Below are 16118 nucleotides of genomic sequence, written 5' to 3' on the forward strand. Positions count from 1 at the left end.
TGAGAGCACCTACCAAGAGAGCAGTCATCTAATCTGGTGGTAGCCGCTGTGTGTGCACTGAACCGTGGAGATCTCTAGGTCCCCAGTTCAATTCCCATCACTGCCTCTCCTTGTGTTTAAACTTGAGGGCTAAAATGAAAGTTATAATAGCACACCGTCTTTAGGATGAGATGTTTAAGCCGTTGGTCCCGTGTGTATTTATGGCCCATGTGCACATTAAAGAACACAGTACTGTACACTCTTCGGAAAAGAGTAGGGGATTGTCTGCCGGTGTACTGCCCAATTACCACCAGAAGGACCCCACTGGATATAAATCTTCTTCTAGGCCTTCGTGAACTATCCTTGGTGTTTACACCGAATAAATCCAATCTAATGCAATACACACACTTACTAGGGAGCTTTCGATATGTGCGACGAAGTGACGCTAGAACGGAATCACTCATGCGTGATCGTCCTACCTGCCGTCCTACGTTCTCTGCATACGTAGGTTTGGCCAAATTGCGTTCCAAGTCGCCTTAACGTTCTCACATGGACTTTTAGTGACATCATTACGTTCTACGTCCTATATTATCATCGTGCAATCGAACGCTCCTTAATGTCTATCACCCACCTACAACCTTGCACCTCAAGATAGGGAGTATATTTCTTCCTAAATATATAAATTTAAAGCATTTAACCATCCCATTTAACTACATTGTTTTCATTCACCAATAAATTTTTATTTTCTCCTCCATCTGGATGTTTTTGGCAAAATAATAAGATAATTTTAATTTGTTTTCGTCCTCTAACGATCTTTAAAAAAATAAGTTTGCGAAACAAGGTATAAAAAAGTCTTGCCTAACACAACTCTATCATTCTCCTGCAATCTCCACATATCTGACCCCCACATACAAAGTATTTATATTGCGACATTAGTGTAGACTGATATTTCCTTTGTAAACAATGAATTTCTACTACTGATATGATAATTTTATTATGTATTTTTAATTTCCAAATTAACTTCTTTAACAGTGTGATTTATTTTTTACCAGTTTCATAAACATGTACAGTAATAACATCATTAACAGATGATTATTGCACAATAACATATGCATTTATAAATATTTACACAAAATAATATCAATTACTTGCATCATTGATATATGTTCTATACAATAAGTACAATCTTCAATCAACAGTGGATATTTTAATTATTATCTTTTACTGCAGTGACCAGTATTTAATAATTTAAGAAATGAAAATTTACAGATTTATAAATCACCTGAAGTCAACATGTTTAAAGCACTTTTGTCTCATTGGTCAAATCATCATTGACAATAAAACAACCTCAGCACCCTCATGATCATTCCCTTTTTGACATATTTCAAACAAAAGCATTTCATTTATGAAATTTGGTCATATGGGATAATTGACTAATTTTGACTACAGTAATTCAAAGAGCTAACTTTGAAGGGCTTTTCCAATTGAATTTAAGGTCTTGTATTCTGTAAAAATTACATAGAATTTCTTGTTCTCCAACAATGCTGAGCCACAACCCCCGCTGAAAAAAGTAGGAGGGGGTCCTTCCACTGGCACTACCACTAACCGTGTATTCACAAATTTAAATGACTATTCATATTCATTTGTTGAGTCATACCACTGGATAATTAGCCTTTGGTTGCTGATCTAATCTCCCTATTAAGGTCATTAAGACAGCACTGTACGAGGCAGCCCTATGCGATTTATTGCCAGCAACATTCTTTATGTCATCATGATGAGAATATAAAAAATATTCTACAATGCGACTATCCCCGAAGCAGACCTAACATGTCAGCGTTTAACTCTCACAGACCCAGAGCGACAACAAATTGTATCCGGCTGCATCATATGGCGCTGTCCGAGTAAGCCTTCAGTGTATCCAGCTTGGAAATTCTTGGTATACTGTAGGATTCAGGGGAGGGGAGGGGGGGTGCCAAGCCGGTACTTCCCCCACTTTTTGGAAAGTCAAAAAAGAAATTAAAAAAGAAGAAATTATTGATTGCCTCAAAAGTTACAGTATTTCCAGACGAAAAAACAATTAAGTGGGGACCCCTATTGTAATGTCTCTCAATCGCCTCCCCCTTTTGGTCATCTCTGGATCCGCCCCTGGGATTTGAACCCCGGAATCTTAACCAACAGTTCTATTTTGAATGTGTATTTTATATTTGAGACCACAAACTTATATATTCTCTAAAGAAAATTAGTATAAGTACCTGAGTACCAAAATACAATAATAAATTACTTAATACATGTCCAATATTTCCATCCACCAAATATTATTAATACTAATTAAATATTATTATTTTCAGATACAATAAAAGGCCTACACAGGCCCGTAACCAGAATTCCTTAAGGAGGGTGGTTGTTCCTATGAGCTACATGTCTAGGGAGCACCTAAGTACCCCGGCGGGGCTTAGGAGAAGCCCCTGGAGTAAAGCATTCTAGCATATAAATAGAATATTGATTATTTTAGGGTCTCTGATGCAAAGGGTGGTGGGTAGTCTGTCTTATCAGAGGGGGTTCAGTTGAAAAGGGTTGGCCAAATGATAGCAACCCTCTTTTTCAACAGGCCTGCTGAATGACTTTATTTGCATTTCAAGGTGGTCCTTTAATTTGTATAAAGTACCACTCATGCCAAAAATGGCACATGCCATTTCTTGTTACTTGCACAACCAAAATTATCTGAGATAGCAGATTCTTGTATTCGATGATCATCAATCAAGGAAGAATATGTTGCCAAATTGTGCATGACAAAGTCTCTTCACTTCCTCTGTAAAAAAAAAAAATATATATAAACAATGTTATGGTTATAGTGGTGGTTTTAGTCATGCCGAATGTATCATTCTATGCATGTTTCCAATATAAACACTCTGATCTCTTTCTGTGTATTGATTGGCGGATATGCATTATTGGGCTATATACTGTACATCCAGCCTCAGCCATATTTAAATCTAGACACAGCCACATATCTATACCCAGCCATATATACATCTAGACACAGCCATATATACATCTGGCATTGCTTAGGTCTTCCAATCCCTACAGAACTGGTGAAGCATTCACAATATTCTTCCTCCAGTTTTCGTTATCTCTCATAGTAGATATGAGCTCAAATGGTGAAAGTGATGTTTCAGCCTCAATGATTTTCTTTAAGGTAATATTGGGACGTCCTGACTCCTACCCGACGAATTGGCGACAGGTGTCCAAAGTAGGACATGACCAGCGGCTTGGTAATGCCCCATCACATGTCCCACCAAGGCCAGGCGACGACGAAGTATTATAGTGGTTATTGGTGGAAGGTTGGCATACAGAGTTTTATTGGTGTTAGAGTGTTGTATCTATTTCGTCTGTGGAGAATATGTCACACTTTACATCATGATGGGTCTCGAAAACCTTTTGAATGGGAGTGTCATCTACGGGATGTTCTGGATCGGCATTGAGAAGATTTTTGAAGCGAATTTTCCATGTCTGAAGACGATCTGCTCTGGTAACAAAAACAGTACCTTTTGTATTCTTTCCCGACAGCTCTTTCCATGCAGTCCTGGTCTCTGTTGATTGTTTAGCACTTTCAAATGAAGAGAGAAAGTTGTTTAAATGATCATCTTCACATTTGTTGATTGTCCTGTGGCGGTTTATCTGATTCGCTTGGACATTTTTGTACTAGCCCACAGGGTTGCTCTGCGAACTGCAACTACCGGAGCACAGTCAACTGTTCCTGGAGCTCAGGCCAGTTTGGGTGGTAGAAGTTCATTTCCAACTTTATTGGTAATGATAATAAAGTTGGTGTACGCTTTACAATCATTGGGGAGTAGTGAGAAGTTCTTGTTTATTGAATCACTAATATGAGCAGCAAGTTGAGTATCACTGGTTACTGCACGCCAGAACAGTCTCTTATCTGTCTCTTATACACATCTAGATGTGTATAAGAGACAGGTATTACGTCATTTAAATATATTGGTAAATTAACTGCAGTACCGATTGTAGCAGTTAGCCAGCGTCGCAAGCGGTGCCCGCGGTCTGTATAATACAGCATGCCAAAAAAATAATAAAAAAATAAATAAAACAAAAAAAAATAAAGAAAAACTATTTTTGCTCGCGTCCACTGCACACAGTATGGTACAGTACATACTGTACCTCTAGGCACCACTTATTTTTTTTATTATCAGTAGCATGTTTAAGATGTAATGCATCACACTATGTTCTTTGTCATTTGAACAAGATTGCATACGTACATTCACAAAGCATGTTCAGATTATACAACATATTCACAGGCATATTCCAACCAGGCATTCAGGGTGTTATATACAAAACAAACAACCTATTTATATATACATTTATATACATTACTTTTAATACACAAAAGCTGAGTTGTACTAACAAAAAAAATATATAATTATAAAATAGAACAACTTTTAAACTAAGAATACAAATACTTATATACGTGATTGCTGATCAGAAATATACTGAGTATTCATATATAGTATAATACAACATTGCAAAGAAAAGACTAGGCCTATAGATGCAGACAGGGGGGGAAGTACATACAATATAGAGTACCACAGTTGTGTCGTTACGACGCCAGGTAGCGCTCTCTGTTGTCGACAGACGTTGGTTACCGTTCATTACACCTGAATGACTTAATAGGCTTTCTGGAATAGGCATTTTAAAATCTAATATTTTACCATCAAAATGTACTAAAAACACAAAAGCTTGCATTATATTAGTTATCGAACACACATTATAATCATCAATTAAAACATCTTGATAATTACGTTAGAAATTTGGATCAATGGTTTGCCGGTGGAGAAAATGGCGCCCGGCTGAAGTCTTTTTGCAATGATAGCAACGGAGTAGAATCACACGGTATCGTGACGTAACACTGTAGTACTCTATACTCAATACAACAATTCACATTATAAATTAAGTGGTACACGCAGACACAGTAAAGGTAGTCAGAGGCATGCTGATATCAGGTGTTCCCTTTATTGCACAACACACCCTCACCTTCTAACTGGTGTGAGACTGAAGTTCCGACTTTGTTTAAGAATGAAGCAAGATTGAGGTAGAGAAAATTGTTTATTATGCTTTACATTAATAATTCTTACTGTTGGTTTAAATTCTTTGTTAAATCATAAATAAATATTATTGAGGTTTTCCAAAAAATACTTATGAAGAACTTTTATTTATAAAGATACATTTTAATTATTACTTACCCATTTGAATTTATTGTAACTCCTTAAGTTGCTGAATATAAATTGAGTTAGTATATCTTATTTTATTTTCTTCACATCCAACAGCAAGTACACTCACCACTTACAGGATGAGAATGATGCTTTATAAACTAAGTCTCTTTAAGAGGCTTAGGGAGTGGAGTTGATTTTAGTCGTAAGAAAAAGTCCTGCTGTGACAAGAATTGAACCCAGGACCCTGGGATCAGAAGGCAGGCATCTTAACTACTGAGCTATTCAACTCCACATATTCTGCTTGGTACAGAAGAAAGAATATCCTAGAATGATAGTTTGGGATTCGGTTTGTAATATTTCTTATGTTTAATATTTTGATATTATATATTTGTAATACAGTTAAACTTTCCTACGTCGACTTTGCTGAACTCAAATAATTTTTCAGTCAAATTTATTTTACATGCCAAATTGTTGTGTTTTCCATTAATTAACAATCTGTAAGTCAAATTTTATCTAAGTCGAACAATTTTTCAATGGCATTTTGGATTCGACTTAGGCAAGTTCAACTGCATTTTATGTTGTATAAAAAAATAATCTACAAAAACTCCTTTAATAACAAAATGCGGTTTGTTTCCTACCTTGGTGATTTTCGGCTGGCATGCTGTTCACTAATATCTGATGCTAATTTTGTGAGTTGTGGGCCGATGAAATTATCAATCTCCTTGAACCAGTTGAAACTAGGCAGTGTTGAAGCTAAAGATAAAAATAAGATATATATTATGTTTCACTTCATGTTCTTGATATTTATTTCTAGATAAATTACAAATAAAACGTGCAACATAAAGAAGCAGATAGGCCTGGAGATTGACAGCCATTTGTTTAATACCCTTGAGTTAAGCTGCATTCACACCTAATCCAAATTTGGTTCATAGAACGTTTTCGATGCGCGTCTTAGTACGCGCCTCTATTCTATACCACTGATTCGATGTTCTTTTTTCGTTTCGTTAGCCATACGAACCGAATTCGGATTAGGTTTGAATGAAGCTTTACAGGGTGTAACTGCAGGTGATACTTCAAGATATCAGAATTAGGTGAGGCAAAGAATTATGCTCAATCAATCAATCGATCGATCAATCAATGTTGTGACTTAGTAGGGAGTGGAAGCTGTGACTCATTGAGGAGTTTCAATGGACATTTTTGCTAAGCCCTGCCCCTTGGATATCGTTGCTAATGTCCCACAAAATGACAGTGTACACATGCATACTCCAGGACCTGTTCTGATTGGTCAGTTGTTAAGTTTGACTGACACACCAGAAAGGTGCATTTGTAACTGGATGCACAACAAGATATGTGGCTGGCTAAGGTGTAGATGCTATGGCTTTGAAATTTGTGGGGTCATATGAAGAGTAGAAGTTGTGTCTTTGTGAAAAGCATGAGCTGTGGCTTGGTAGGGAGTGGGGGCTCTCATTGGAGGGAAACACAAGCTTTGTAGTGTAGGATTGATGGCTTAGCAACTAGTGAAACTGAGGTTTGATGAGAAGTGGACACTGTTACTTGGTGGTAAAAAGGAGTGGTATAGCTTAAGCCAAGTATCACGACCATCAAGTTAGAGGTACAATCCAACAACTAATTGATATCAGATTTATTACTAAATTCAAATTCATTTTATTCAGTCTATTATACAGTACATAAATATAACAGAAATGTGTTTTGAAGCTAAGCGATTAAACATAAATATAAGTATTAAGTATTACTATAAAATAATAAAAAATTACCTTCAACCATTAGACACACAGTTGCACTCAAAGCCTGAATAAAAAAAAAACAATAATAAATATTAAATAGTCAAAAGCTATAATATTGGCAATGATAAAGATAGCATTTGTCCCATTTCTACCACAGTCTGGTGCTCAAGGCTAATATTTCATAAGACTCTCTTAAGACCTCAAATCAAATCAAATCAACATTTATTTCTTTCACAATATAACAATAAAAAATATATAATTTTTAACAAATATCTAAGGTATTATATGTATATACACTATTTTAGTAAATATAATTTAAATTGAAAGAGGCATTATTAAACCTATCCACAAATGATGACAAATACATGCTATATGCCCATATTTGGATGTAATATGACATCATGCATATTCATGCCCAATCTCACAATTTTTTTGCATAAAATTTGATAGTGTGGACAGTGGACAGAGGTTAACACAACGGGTCCACCAGGCTAAGAATCACTTCCCACACCCTTATCTGGGTACAATAAGCCGAGAATATATTCACACTGTGTGTGACCTAGAAGGGGATCGTTCCACAATCTGTATGTCTCAGGGTCAGACTCAAAAAAGCCAATTCAATAACCCTAATGGATTATGATTCTTCCTCTCTGGTGCTCTATATTCTTCCACTTCCTACCTCTTCAACTTACTCTATATATGACTAAGTGCAGTTCCTCTGTTTCTGAATTTGTGTTGACGTATATTTTCGGAATTCTTCCTATATTTGTTTCGTCTGAAAGATCTGGTGGTCCAGTAACATACCTAAAATACATTAATACTAACTTTATTGTCATACAATGAAATTCTTGAGCTTGCTAATCACTAGCAAAAACATAAGAGTTACAGTATATAAGACTATATTATGATAAGCCCGGTGGCTCACTCCTAATTATTTCTATACGAGTAGGTGCCGCGTTTTTACGGGGGTATTTTTGAGGACTTGGTAGCACAAGTATGGGAATTTATGGTTTCAGCATGTATCCCGTATGATCAAAGCAGTATAATTTTTCACACGATTTAGCAAAGTTTTTTGCTAAAAACTCCATGCCAAACCTACAGTAGAGATCGCGAATAGACATATCTAAGGTCTTATTCGCATCAGGAACCAGAACAAGTTGAATTTGTTAGATTACATGGTCATAGTAGTAGTTCAACCGATACTGGATTTTGGTAAATGGTAGTTTAAGTTCCTAATCATTTTCAGTAGAATAGGTAGCGCAAGTGTCTCATGTCTTGGAGTGGCTGCTGCACACCCCCGTAAGGTTGGTATGCTAGTGAACCCCCTGGGATGATAAGCCAATTGAGGTACCAATTAGGTCTTGCAAATTCTAAAGCTCTGTCAACACAATCCAATTTTTGGTGACAAATTTGTGTGACAAATAGGCATGATCATATCATTTTCAACCCAAATATGGGCGTATCTGTTATTTGTCACTTACAATTTGACAGTGGCTATGTTCTCACACAGCAGCTAACGGCTAGCAGTATCCGAATCCTGCTAACCGTTAGCTGCTGTGCGTCCATGCGAGAAAATCCCGATCCGGATACCAACAATATGATGATTGAATCACTGGAAATTGTAAACGCGTACATGTGATTGGTTGATGATAGAAACCCCCTCAACCTGCTAACCGATAGCACTTGCTAACCATTAGCATATCAGGATACCGCTAACGGTTAGCGCTAACCGATCGGGCGTTCTCACGCAGGTGCTAACGGTTAGCTCCCGATCCGGATACTAGGGCTCTCGTGAGAACCAGGCTATTGTAGACAAAGCTTGTTTGAAATAAGCAAACTTTTAAAATTTTCTAAGCACAGGCAATAAAGCTATGGTACTAAAAACACTTACTTTCCATAATGTGATGTTGAAGAGACAGTCTGACCAAGGAAAACCTTAGAGGGCGGTGCCTCCTTTAGCTGTAAAATAAGGGTATGCATTTAATTTCATTAATTTATTTTATTAAAATAAATGAAAATATCAGGTTTTAGAAACAATAAACCAAACAAACATGATGATGATGATGTTGATGAGAGAAGTTGCTATGGTAACTTACCTCTGTATCCAAGGTGGTTGGGAATTGATTGGTTGATAAGTATCTGTACAGAACCCTCATATCATCTTGCTCCAACCCACTCCTATAAAAACATCAATACAGAAAATCAGTTATTTGATTCCTTGTTCAGACCATTAAGGTGTACAAAGCAGTTTGTGCTTGTTCACGGAAAACAAAACTGTACCTTGCACACACAGTTTTGTTTACACCATTTTTTCTTTTTGCAAATACTTGAGGTGAGATTGACCATTTTGTGTTCAGGGGAGGGGAGCCTTTTAGTCAAGAAAGTATGGTGAACCAAAAAAAAAAAAATATCTGTATGGTTCAGTGTGCACAATAGTTGTTGCAATACAATGATCTGAAAAACTTACCATACTAAATGATCATTGTACAAGAAAGCAGTATGTTTGATACGACTGAAACATTAAAAGAAAATATTAGGAGTTAAATTTTTGAAGCGCAGGTAAAAAAAAAGTGTACCTTAGAAATGTAGCATAGTAGCGACAAAGACAAGTTATTACAGATAATTCGAAGATTAAATATGCTAGCTGATAGACATTATTTACAGGGCAAAAGCTTTTGTCTTTCCTAGATAAAATTAACCTATTTCAGACGGTGACACTTCCAGCTAAGTCAAAAAAGGTAAAATTATATTCAAGGGCTTTACTGATACATTTGACAGTTGATGCTCTATAAATCAAGTAAACAAGTAAAGTTTAGGCAGTGCAGCAGTGGAGAAAAACTATTCTGGTGTTTTGCAGAAGTTGAAACACAGTCATGAAATTGAATGAGAAGCATTTTAAACACCAAATTACAGTTCCAGTAAAAAGCTAAGTAGCAAAGCAAATTACCTGAAATTGGCTTCTATGAGGTTGATGAAGCACTGTATTCTAAGGTATGTGTTCTTGTCAAGTGGAAGAAACTGGATTCCTGCGTGTACATCTAAAATATCGGAATGGTTCAATCTCATAGTTGCAATGTACTGCCAAACGAAAAGAAAAACAAAGCAAATTTAAAGCAAGTTCATGTGTCAATCAGTCAATCAAACAATCAATCAATCAATCAAGTTTCAAAGTTTATATATTAAATCTCTATCATGGTTAACTTACTTAGGCCAATTAAATAAATATGTTAGTTTTGCATCCTTGCCAGCTTCTCTTTTTTTTCTGCACCTTAATGTTCTTTAATACATTGAACCATTCTTATTCACTGGAAAAAGAAATTATATATACACATGACTATATACTATATACATGACTTACCATAGTATTCCTGATCTCTATATACATGACTTACCTTAGTATTTGCTTGTTTCGTCTTACATCTGACCGGTAGTATTTAAACCTTTAGTAGCATAAGCGTTATTACCTGATGATGACGTGGGACACGTCGAAACATGACGTGGGACATGTCGAAACATGTCGTTTATAAGTTTCGTTTATTTTAATAGATGCATATCTGCATTTGTAAAAACACATTACCTGTATCAAATAGTTGTAGTTTACATATTCCTCGAGTTTGGCCTGTGTAGATCAGATTTGGTGATATCACCAAAACAAGTTACCAAAAAGGTGATAAAAAAAGGCCTCTTCTTTGCCTTTTTACATATTATCTGAATTTATCTTTACATGTCTGCATGTTTTGACCTTCTAAACATATTATTAAAGTTCTTCAACAACTTTGTTCTGCACCAGAAATTATGAATGAATACTCTGTTACAAAATCTTACCCGACTGAAGAAATGGTCTAATCTATGTTTCAACTGCTCAACATTTGTACGCTCAAGAATTCCTTGAATTGTTCCCATAAATAACTGCCAAAAAAAAAACAAAAACCAAAATGGTTATCAAAATATAACTCCAATATGATTTATAGTACATAAACATGACATGAATGGGGAGTAATATTCAGGGTGCATTTGAATTTTATCTGATGGTCATACTCCTGGTTGGTAAATTAAAGCCCCATTCCCAGCAAAATTTCAGTTGTTAAGAAAATTCTGATTTTTATATATGTTGTCAAGATTTATAAATATAATACGGAATTGCTAGTTTAACTTAATTTAGACATTCCTAAACGTGGAAAAAAATGTAAAATAAGACTGAAATTTGATTTTTTTTGTGTGTGTGTTCCACACGAAAAATAAATGTGGATGAATTTTTTATGTTTGATTATGCGATAGGTCTGCAAAGAAATATAGTAGGCACTGGTAACATTAGCAATATATCCAACACTGCTGCTAGGCTAGGCCCAGCCTTACCTCGATTTAGGTTCTGTTATCAGACATAAAAACGGCCGACATGATATTTTCCTTTGCTAGTACATTGACACTTGTGAAATATAATATTTCGTTGGAATTATTTCAAATTTGTTAAAAAAATGATTGACCGAGAATTTGACAATTAAACAATCAAGCCTACCCGACAGACCACAGTGTGCGAGATGCGAAGTACAAAAACTAACCTCATAGGGAGGGCACAATTTGTTGACTGTACAAGGTATATACAAAGCGAGAACATTCCAGCGGATGCGATCTACGACATCTGAATCTGCATAGTAACGAAGAAATCGTCGAGAAAATGGTAACCTCCTATGAGAAATAGTCTCTGTTTCTCAATTTTTTTTATCCTTTTGCGTAAAACTAAAATTTATGCCAATATTTTTCCATAGTTTATAATAATTTGAGTAATGTATATGCACTTTTTCTAAAAAAATACTTTTTTTTTATAGCAAAATTTTACCAGGAAAGGGGCTTTAATCTTTTCAATTAATTGCATTAATGGTTTTTGCCTTTAGTAAATTTGTAACGGAGGTACAATTCACATGTACGTTGTAGACAGCAGAATTTTAAATGAATATGTAGGCATCCCACCTTATCTGTGGTAATAAATTAAACATCTTATTTACCTTGAACATTTTATAAGCATGCATTAATACTGCCTGGTAGACCGAGTCTTGAACGTCTTCAGGATGGTACTCTCGTAATGTCTTCCCATCCTCCAGTTTCTCCGTAAAGGGCACAACAACTGTCTAAAGAAGTGTAAGAAGATTAGGAATCAGATTTAAAAATTATATTATCAGCATTCAATCAATCAATACATCCATCAGTGAATGATACATTTTATCAAGTGCCATATTCTCTGTTATTGTTCATTGCTTCTGGTCAGCCCCGTAGCTAGACTCGTTGATCAAGTGAGCCTAGTGCTAGATGGAGGACCACAGACACCTCAGTCCCACCATGGTTTGAGCTGAACTTGAATAGCCAGAGCCCCCACCCCTTTCGGATAAGAGGTTGAATATCCACTTCTTTCCACATCAAAGCGGATACCAACAGGGAAAAACAACACTCTCTCTCTGGATGATGCCATTATGTCATTAGGTGTTCAATCTTGACCAGATTTCCTGAATATTTCCCCCCAATAACTGTTTTTGCTATCATAAAAAAAAATGTTTGCTCTTACAGTTAATTAACAAATATCATTACCATAACCATCCAGAAATTTTTCTCTACGTTCAGGAAAAGTTGCCTATATTTTTGAGTATGCAGTGCCTCGCACGGTTTACTTGGTAAAAATGTTCTGTTAAAAGAAAGAAAAGTTAATTATCTTTTGCTGTTGCTATCACATAATAATGTTATACAGTACTTGTTATGGCCTACATAAGCATCTCTTCTAAGGTTGGTGAATAATTTTTCTCTTCCAAAATAATAAGTGACACACATTTTGTTACCACCAGTTTTAACCTACTCTTTATGTCAAGCTCTGTTGGGGCCCTGTCCAGACTATCATTGATCAACTTTTATTTGACAAAATCATGTGAAATGCCTATATATGGTCATGATGATACACATCCTGACTATATATAGGCATATCATTAATATATATGGGTATAAAACAGTTATTTTGTCAAAGAAAGACAGAGCTGCTGTAGAATGTAATTAATAATCAATATTGTGATGTGCATTGCCAATTAGACTTACTGAGTGAACTTGACAACAGCCTCACTAAGACCAACATTTTTTATTTTTGTGTCAATATTTTCTTTCTCTGGATGGTAAAACAGAATCTTTTTGTGTTCCTGCAAAATGGTATAAAGGATTATTATTAACAATTAAAACATCCTTTCGACATGCGATTTAATAAAAATACATTAAGATAGCGAGATTATTGTGACAGTTACTACAGGCGGTTTCTGGACAAAACGGCAATAAACCAAAACAGTAATAAGTCAAAACGGCAATGACCAAAATGGCCAAAAAACCAACACGGCAACACTTTTTGGCCAGAACGGCAATAGACCAAATAATAATAATATAATAATATATAATAATAATAATAATATTAATAATAAGTCATACAAATTCAATATTAAAAAGATTTGGGGGGGGACAATATGAAATCAGTAAAACATTTAAACAAATAAAACTTTCAAATACAGACAAAATGAGGCTAATATGGCTAAAATTAATATGTCATAAAAGTAAAAAAATGCAAAATAATAACAATAATAATAAACATTAAAAGTGGGAAAAAGAGCCCATGGCAATATTCAATTTGCCTATCAGGACAATTTCAAAACGATTCAGAAAATTATAACTGCGGCCCACGTCTGCTTGCTAGTCTTGGCATTTGATTTCGGTCCTTTGCCATTTTTTGGTCCATGCCGTTTTGGTACTGGTCATTGCCGTTTTGGTCTGTTGCCGTTTTGGTAGTGTCATTGCTGTTTTGGTTCATTGCTGTGTTGGTTATTGCCTTTTTGGTCATTGCCCTTCTGGTCATTGCCGTTTTGGTTTATTGCCATTTTGACCTGCTACCCTACTGGCCTATATACTACTAATAATTGTGTTTAAAAAAAAAAGCACAAATTTTTACCAACCTAAATCATGAAATCTCTTCCATTTGACTTAGTACCATTAAAAGATGAGCAGGCGCTAATGCACTTTATTAGTACTCCACCCTAACCTTCTTCTTAACCTCAACTACAGTCTTGCTATGCTATAGCAGCCATAGGCCTAGGCTAGTTGTTAAGAATTAAGGTTAGTGTTAGGGTGGAGTACTAAAGTGCATTAGCGCCAGAGGACTATCTAGTCAGTCTGGTTCAGAATCCCCTTGTCGCAGACTTCTTACCCCCTGACCTATGTGGTCTAGATTGATAATGAATTTTGAGATCACTTCCTTTCAAAGTAAAAATGCCAACGATGGCCAACACGAGGCCTCCCCTCCTGCTTTCTAATGAAGCATTTAGGCTTAGGCCTACCTAAAAGCCTACAGCCTAGCAGGACGAACACCAACACTACAATGAATACAAACCTCTCCTTCACGAGGGCCATAATCAGGGTTATAAATAAAAAAGTTGAGTAAAGATATACTGCTTCTGCTGCTCATTATCTTTCCATTAAGTAGAAGTAATAATCATGAAAAAGCAGAGCCGAACCCCAGGCAGATTTATTAGGAAGCGGGCGGCTGCTGACGTACGACGCGACACACGACGAATGTGACTCTTAAAAATAAATAGCCCCCTCAACGATAAACAATATTTTGTAAAGTGTAGGTAGGAGTGTAGGGACATGTAAAGGGTAGAGTAAACAGCCTGTACAGAAAAATGGAAAATATTAGAGATGTGATGTTTATGTTTGTCATCACCGGTAATTTTTGTTACAAATCACAATATTTGTTTTGTTAGAATAAATTTCATTTGAATTTGTTTATTAGATATGTAGTGGAATATCTTTTAAAATGTTTACTATATCTAAAAAAGGTAACAACCACTTAAACTGAAATCTGAATACTGTAGCAACTCTTAAACAGTTTATTTTATTCATTACAATTATTATCTGAGAAAGAATTAAAGCATTATATTGTATTATTTTTGTGATATTGAAACAGTACCAAACACAACTCTAAAAGATATTTGGCTGCATTTAACTACATATCTCACCGGACACTTATTAATAAGCTTTCTTTCACTTATGGTATCAAAGGGTCTTTATTGTGTTGTTTTGGATCCTTTCTCATTGGTCGAAGACAAAAGTTGTGTTCAATGGTCAATGTTCAGATTGGTGTGGGGTTTCCTCCGGCATTTCTCAGGGGTCAGTATTAGTACCGATATTACAGTAGAACCCCTATTAAGGGGACACCTTCGGGACCAAAAAAAAGTGTCTCATTAATAGGGGTGTCCCCTGAATAGGGGTACCCCTATTCAGGGCACACTAACCAAAAACGTGAAATTGTTCCCTAGGGGTTTTGCATGTTTTCATATAATGATAATAATTTGATATAATTTGATTTTTATTGACATAATTAGTTACAGTAGAATTAGAACTAATTTATAGTAATAGTATGCAATGCAAATACAATTCCTTTATAATAAGAAATGAGCAGAAATATAACTAAAACAATAGTTTTATATGTTCCCAATATTGTTTCATGATGCAATGTTAATGAATAAATTAGGATCCTATGAAAGTGCAGAAAAAACGAAGGAAAAGAAATCCCCATGGTTAAGGGTCGAAATTGACAAGACTGGTTTATACGAACTACCGTTACTGTAACACATGCAGTTGGCAAATATTAATCCATTATTCACTCCAAAGATTTGGGGAGAAAATTCTGGTTTATTGCTCAAATTTCATCATGGTCCATGGTGGGGCTGAGGTGGGTGGTTCCTTAGTCTGTGAAAGTCCCTCCCTTGGTCACCTCTCTTTCGAATTCCTGAATCCGCCACTGTTGATTTATTATAATTATTGTTGGGCCTACTATTATTTATGAAGCGTCTAATGCAATTTTCACTTTATCCTATCAAAAAAGTCCTTAAAACGTTCAGAGTGCGCTACTTCACAGGGGGTCCGTCACCCTGGACCCCGCCGGGGTCCTACGTACCTCACATAACGTAGGGACCCCGTCGAGGAGAGCTGCCCCCCCCCCCCCCCTCGGGGACCCCCCCCGTTGGGGAGAAAAAGCACAATTCCTCGGGGTGGAAAAAAAATTATATGTATTTTCTACATAGCGCCTATTAGTAGACTCTAAAATCGATTAAACCGGTAGGACCTCCCATCCCATACATCGATCGCACACGAA

The 16118-nt window shown here is 36.0% G+C and overlaps 1 protein-coding gene across 1 annotated transcript; it reads right to left on the bottom strand.

The window, feature by feature from the left end:
- Window positions 1-5003: 5003 nt before the first annotated feature.
- Window positions 5004-14528, bottom strand: LOC117108237 (vacuolar fusion protein CCZ1 homolog). The gene is made up of 13 exons (XM_033250197.1): window positions 14352-14528; window positions 13022-13119; window positions 12527-12620; window positions 11950-12072; window positions 10772-10855; window positions 9894-10024; window positions 9414-9458; window positions 9043-9124; window positions 8838-8905; window positions 7639-7750; window positions 6977-7010; window positions 5840-5954; window positions 5004-5052 (listed from the first exon to the last, which is right to left on the bottom strand). Exons 1-13 carry the CDS (start codon window positions 14424-14426, stop codon window positions 5019-5021), a joined length of 1095 nt encoding a protein of 364 aa, XP_033106088.1. The 5' UTR covers window positions 14427-14528; the 3' UTR covers window positions 5004-5018.
- Between the last annotated feature and the right edge of the window lie 1590 nt (window positions 14529-16118).

Source organism: Anneissia japonica, unplaced genomic scaffold, assembly GCF_011630105.1.
Source record: "Anneissia japonica isolate Jap-2015-1 unplaced genomic scaffold, ASM1163010v1 scaffold4723_len126649_cov178, whole genome shotgun sequence".
Lineage (NCBI taxonomy): Eukaryota > Metazoa > Echinodermata > Crinoidea > Comatulida > Comatulidae > Anneissia > Anneissia japonica.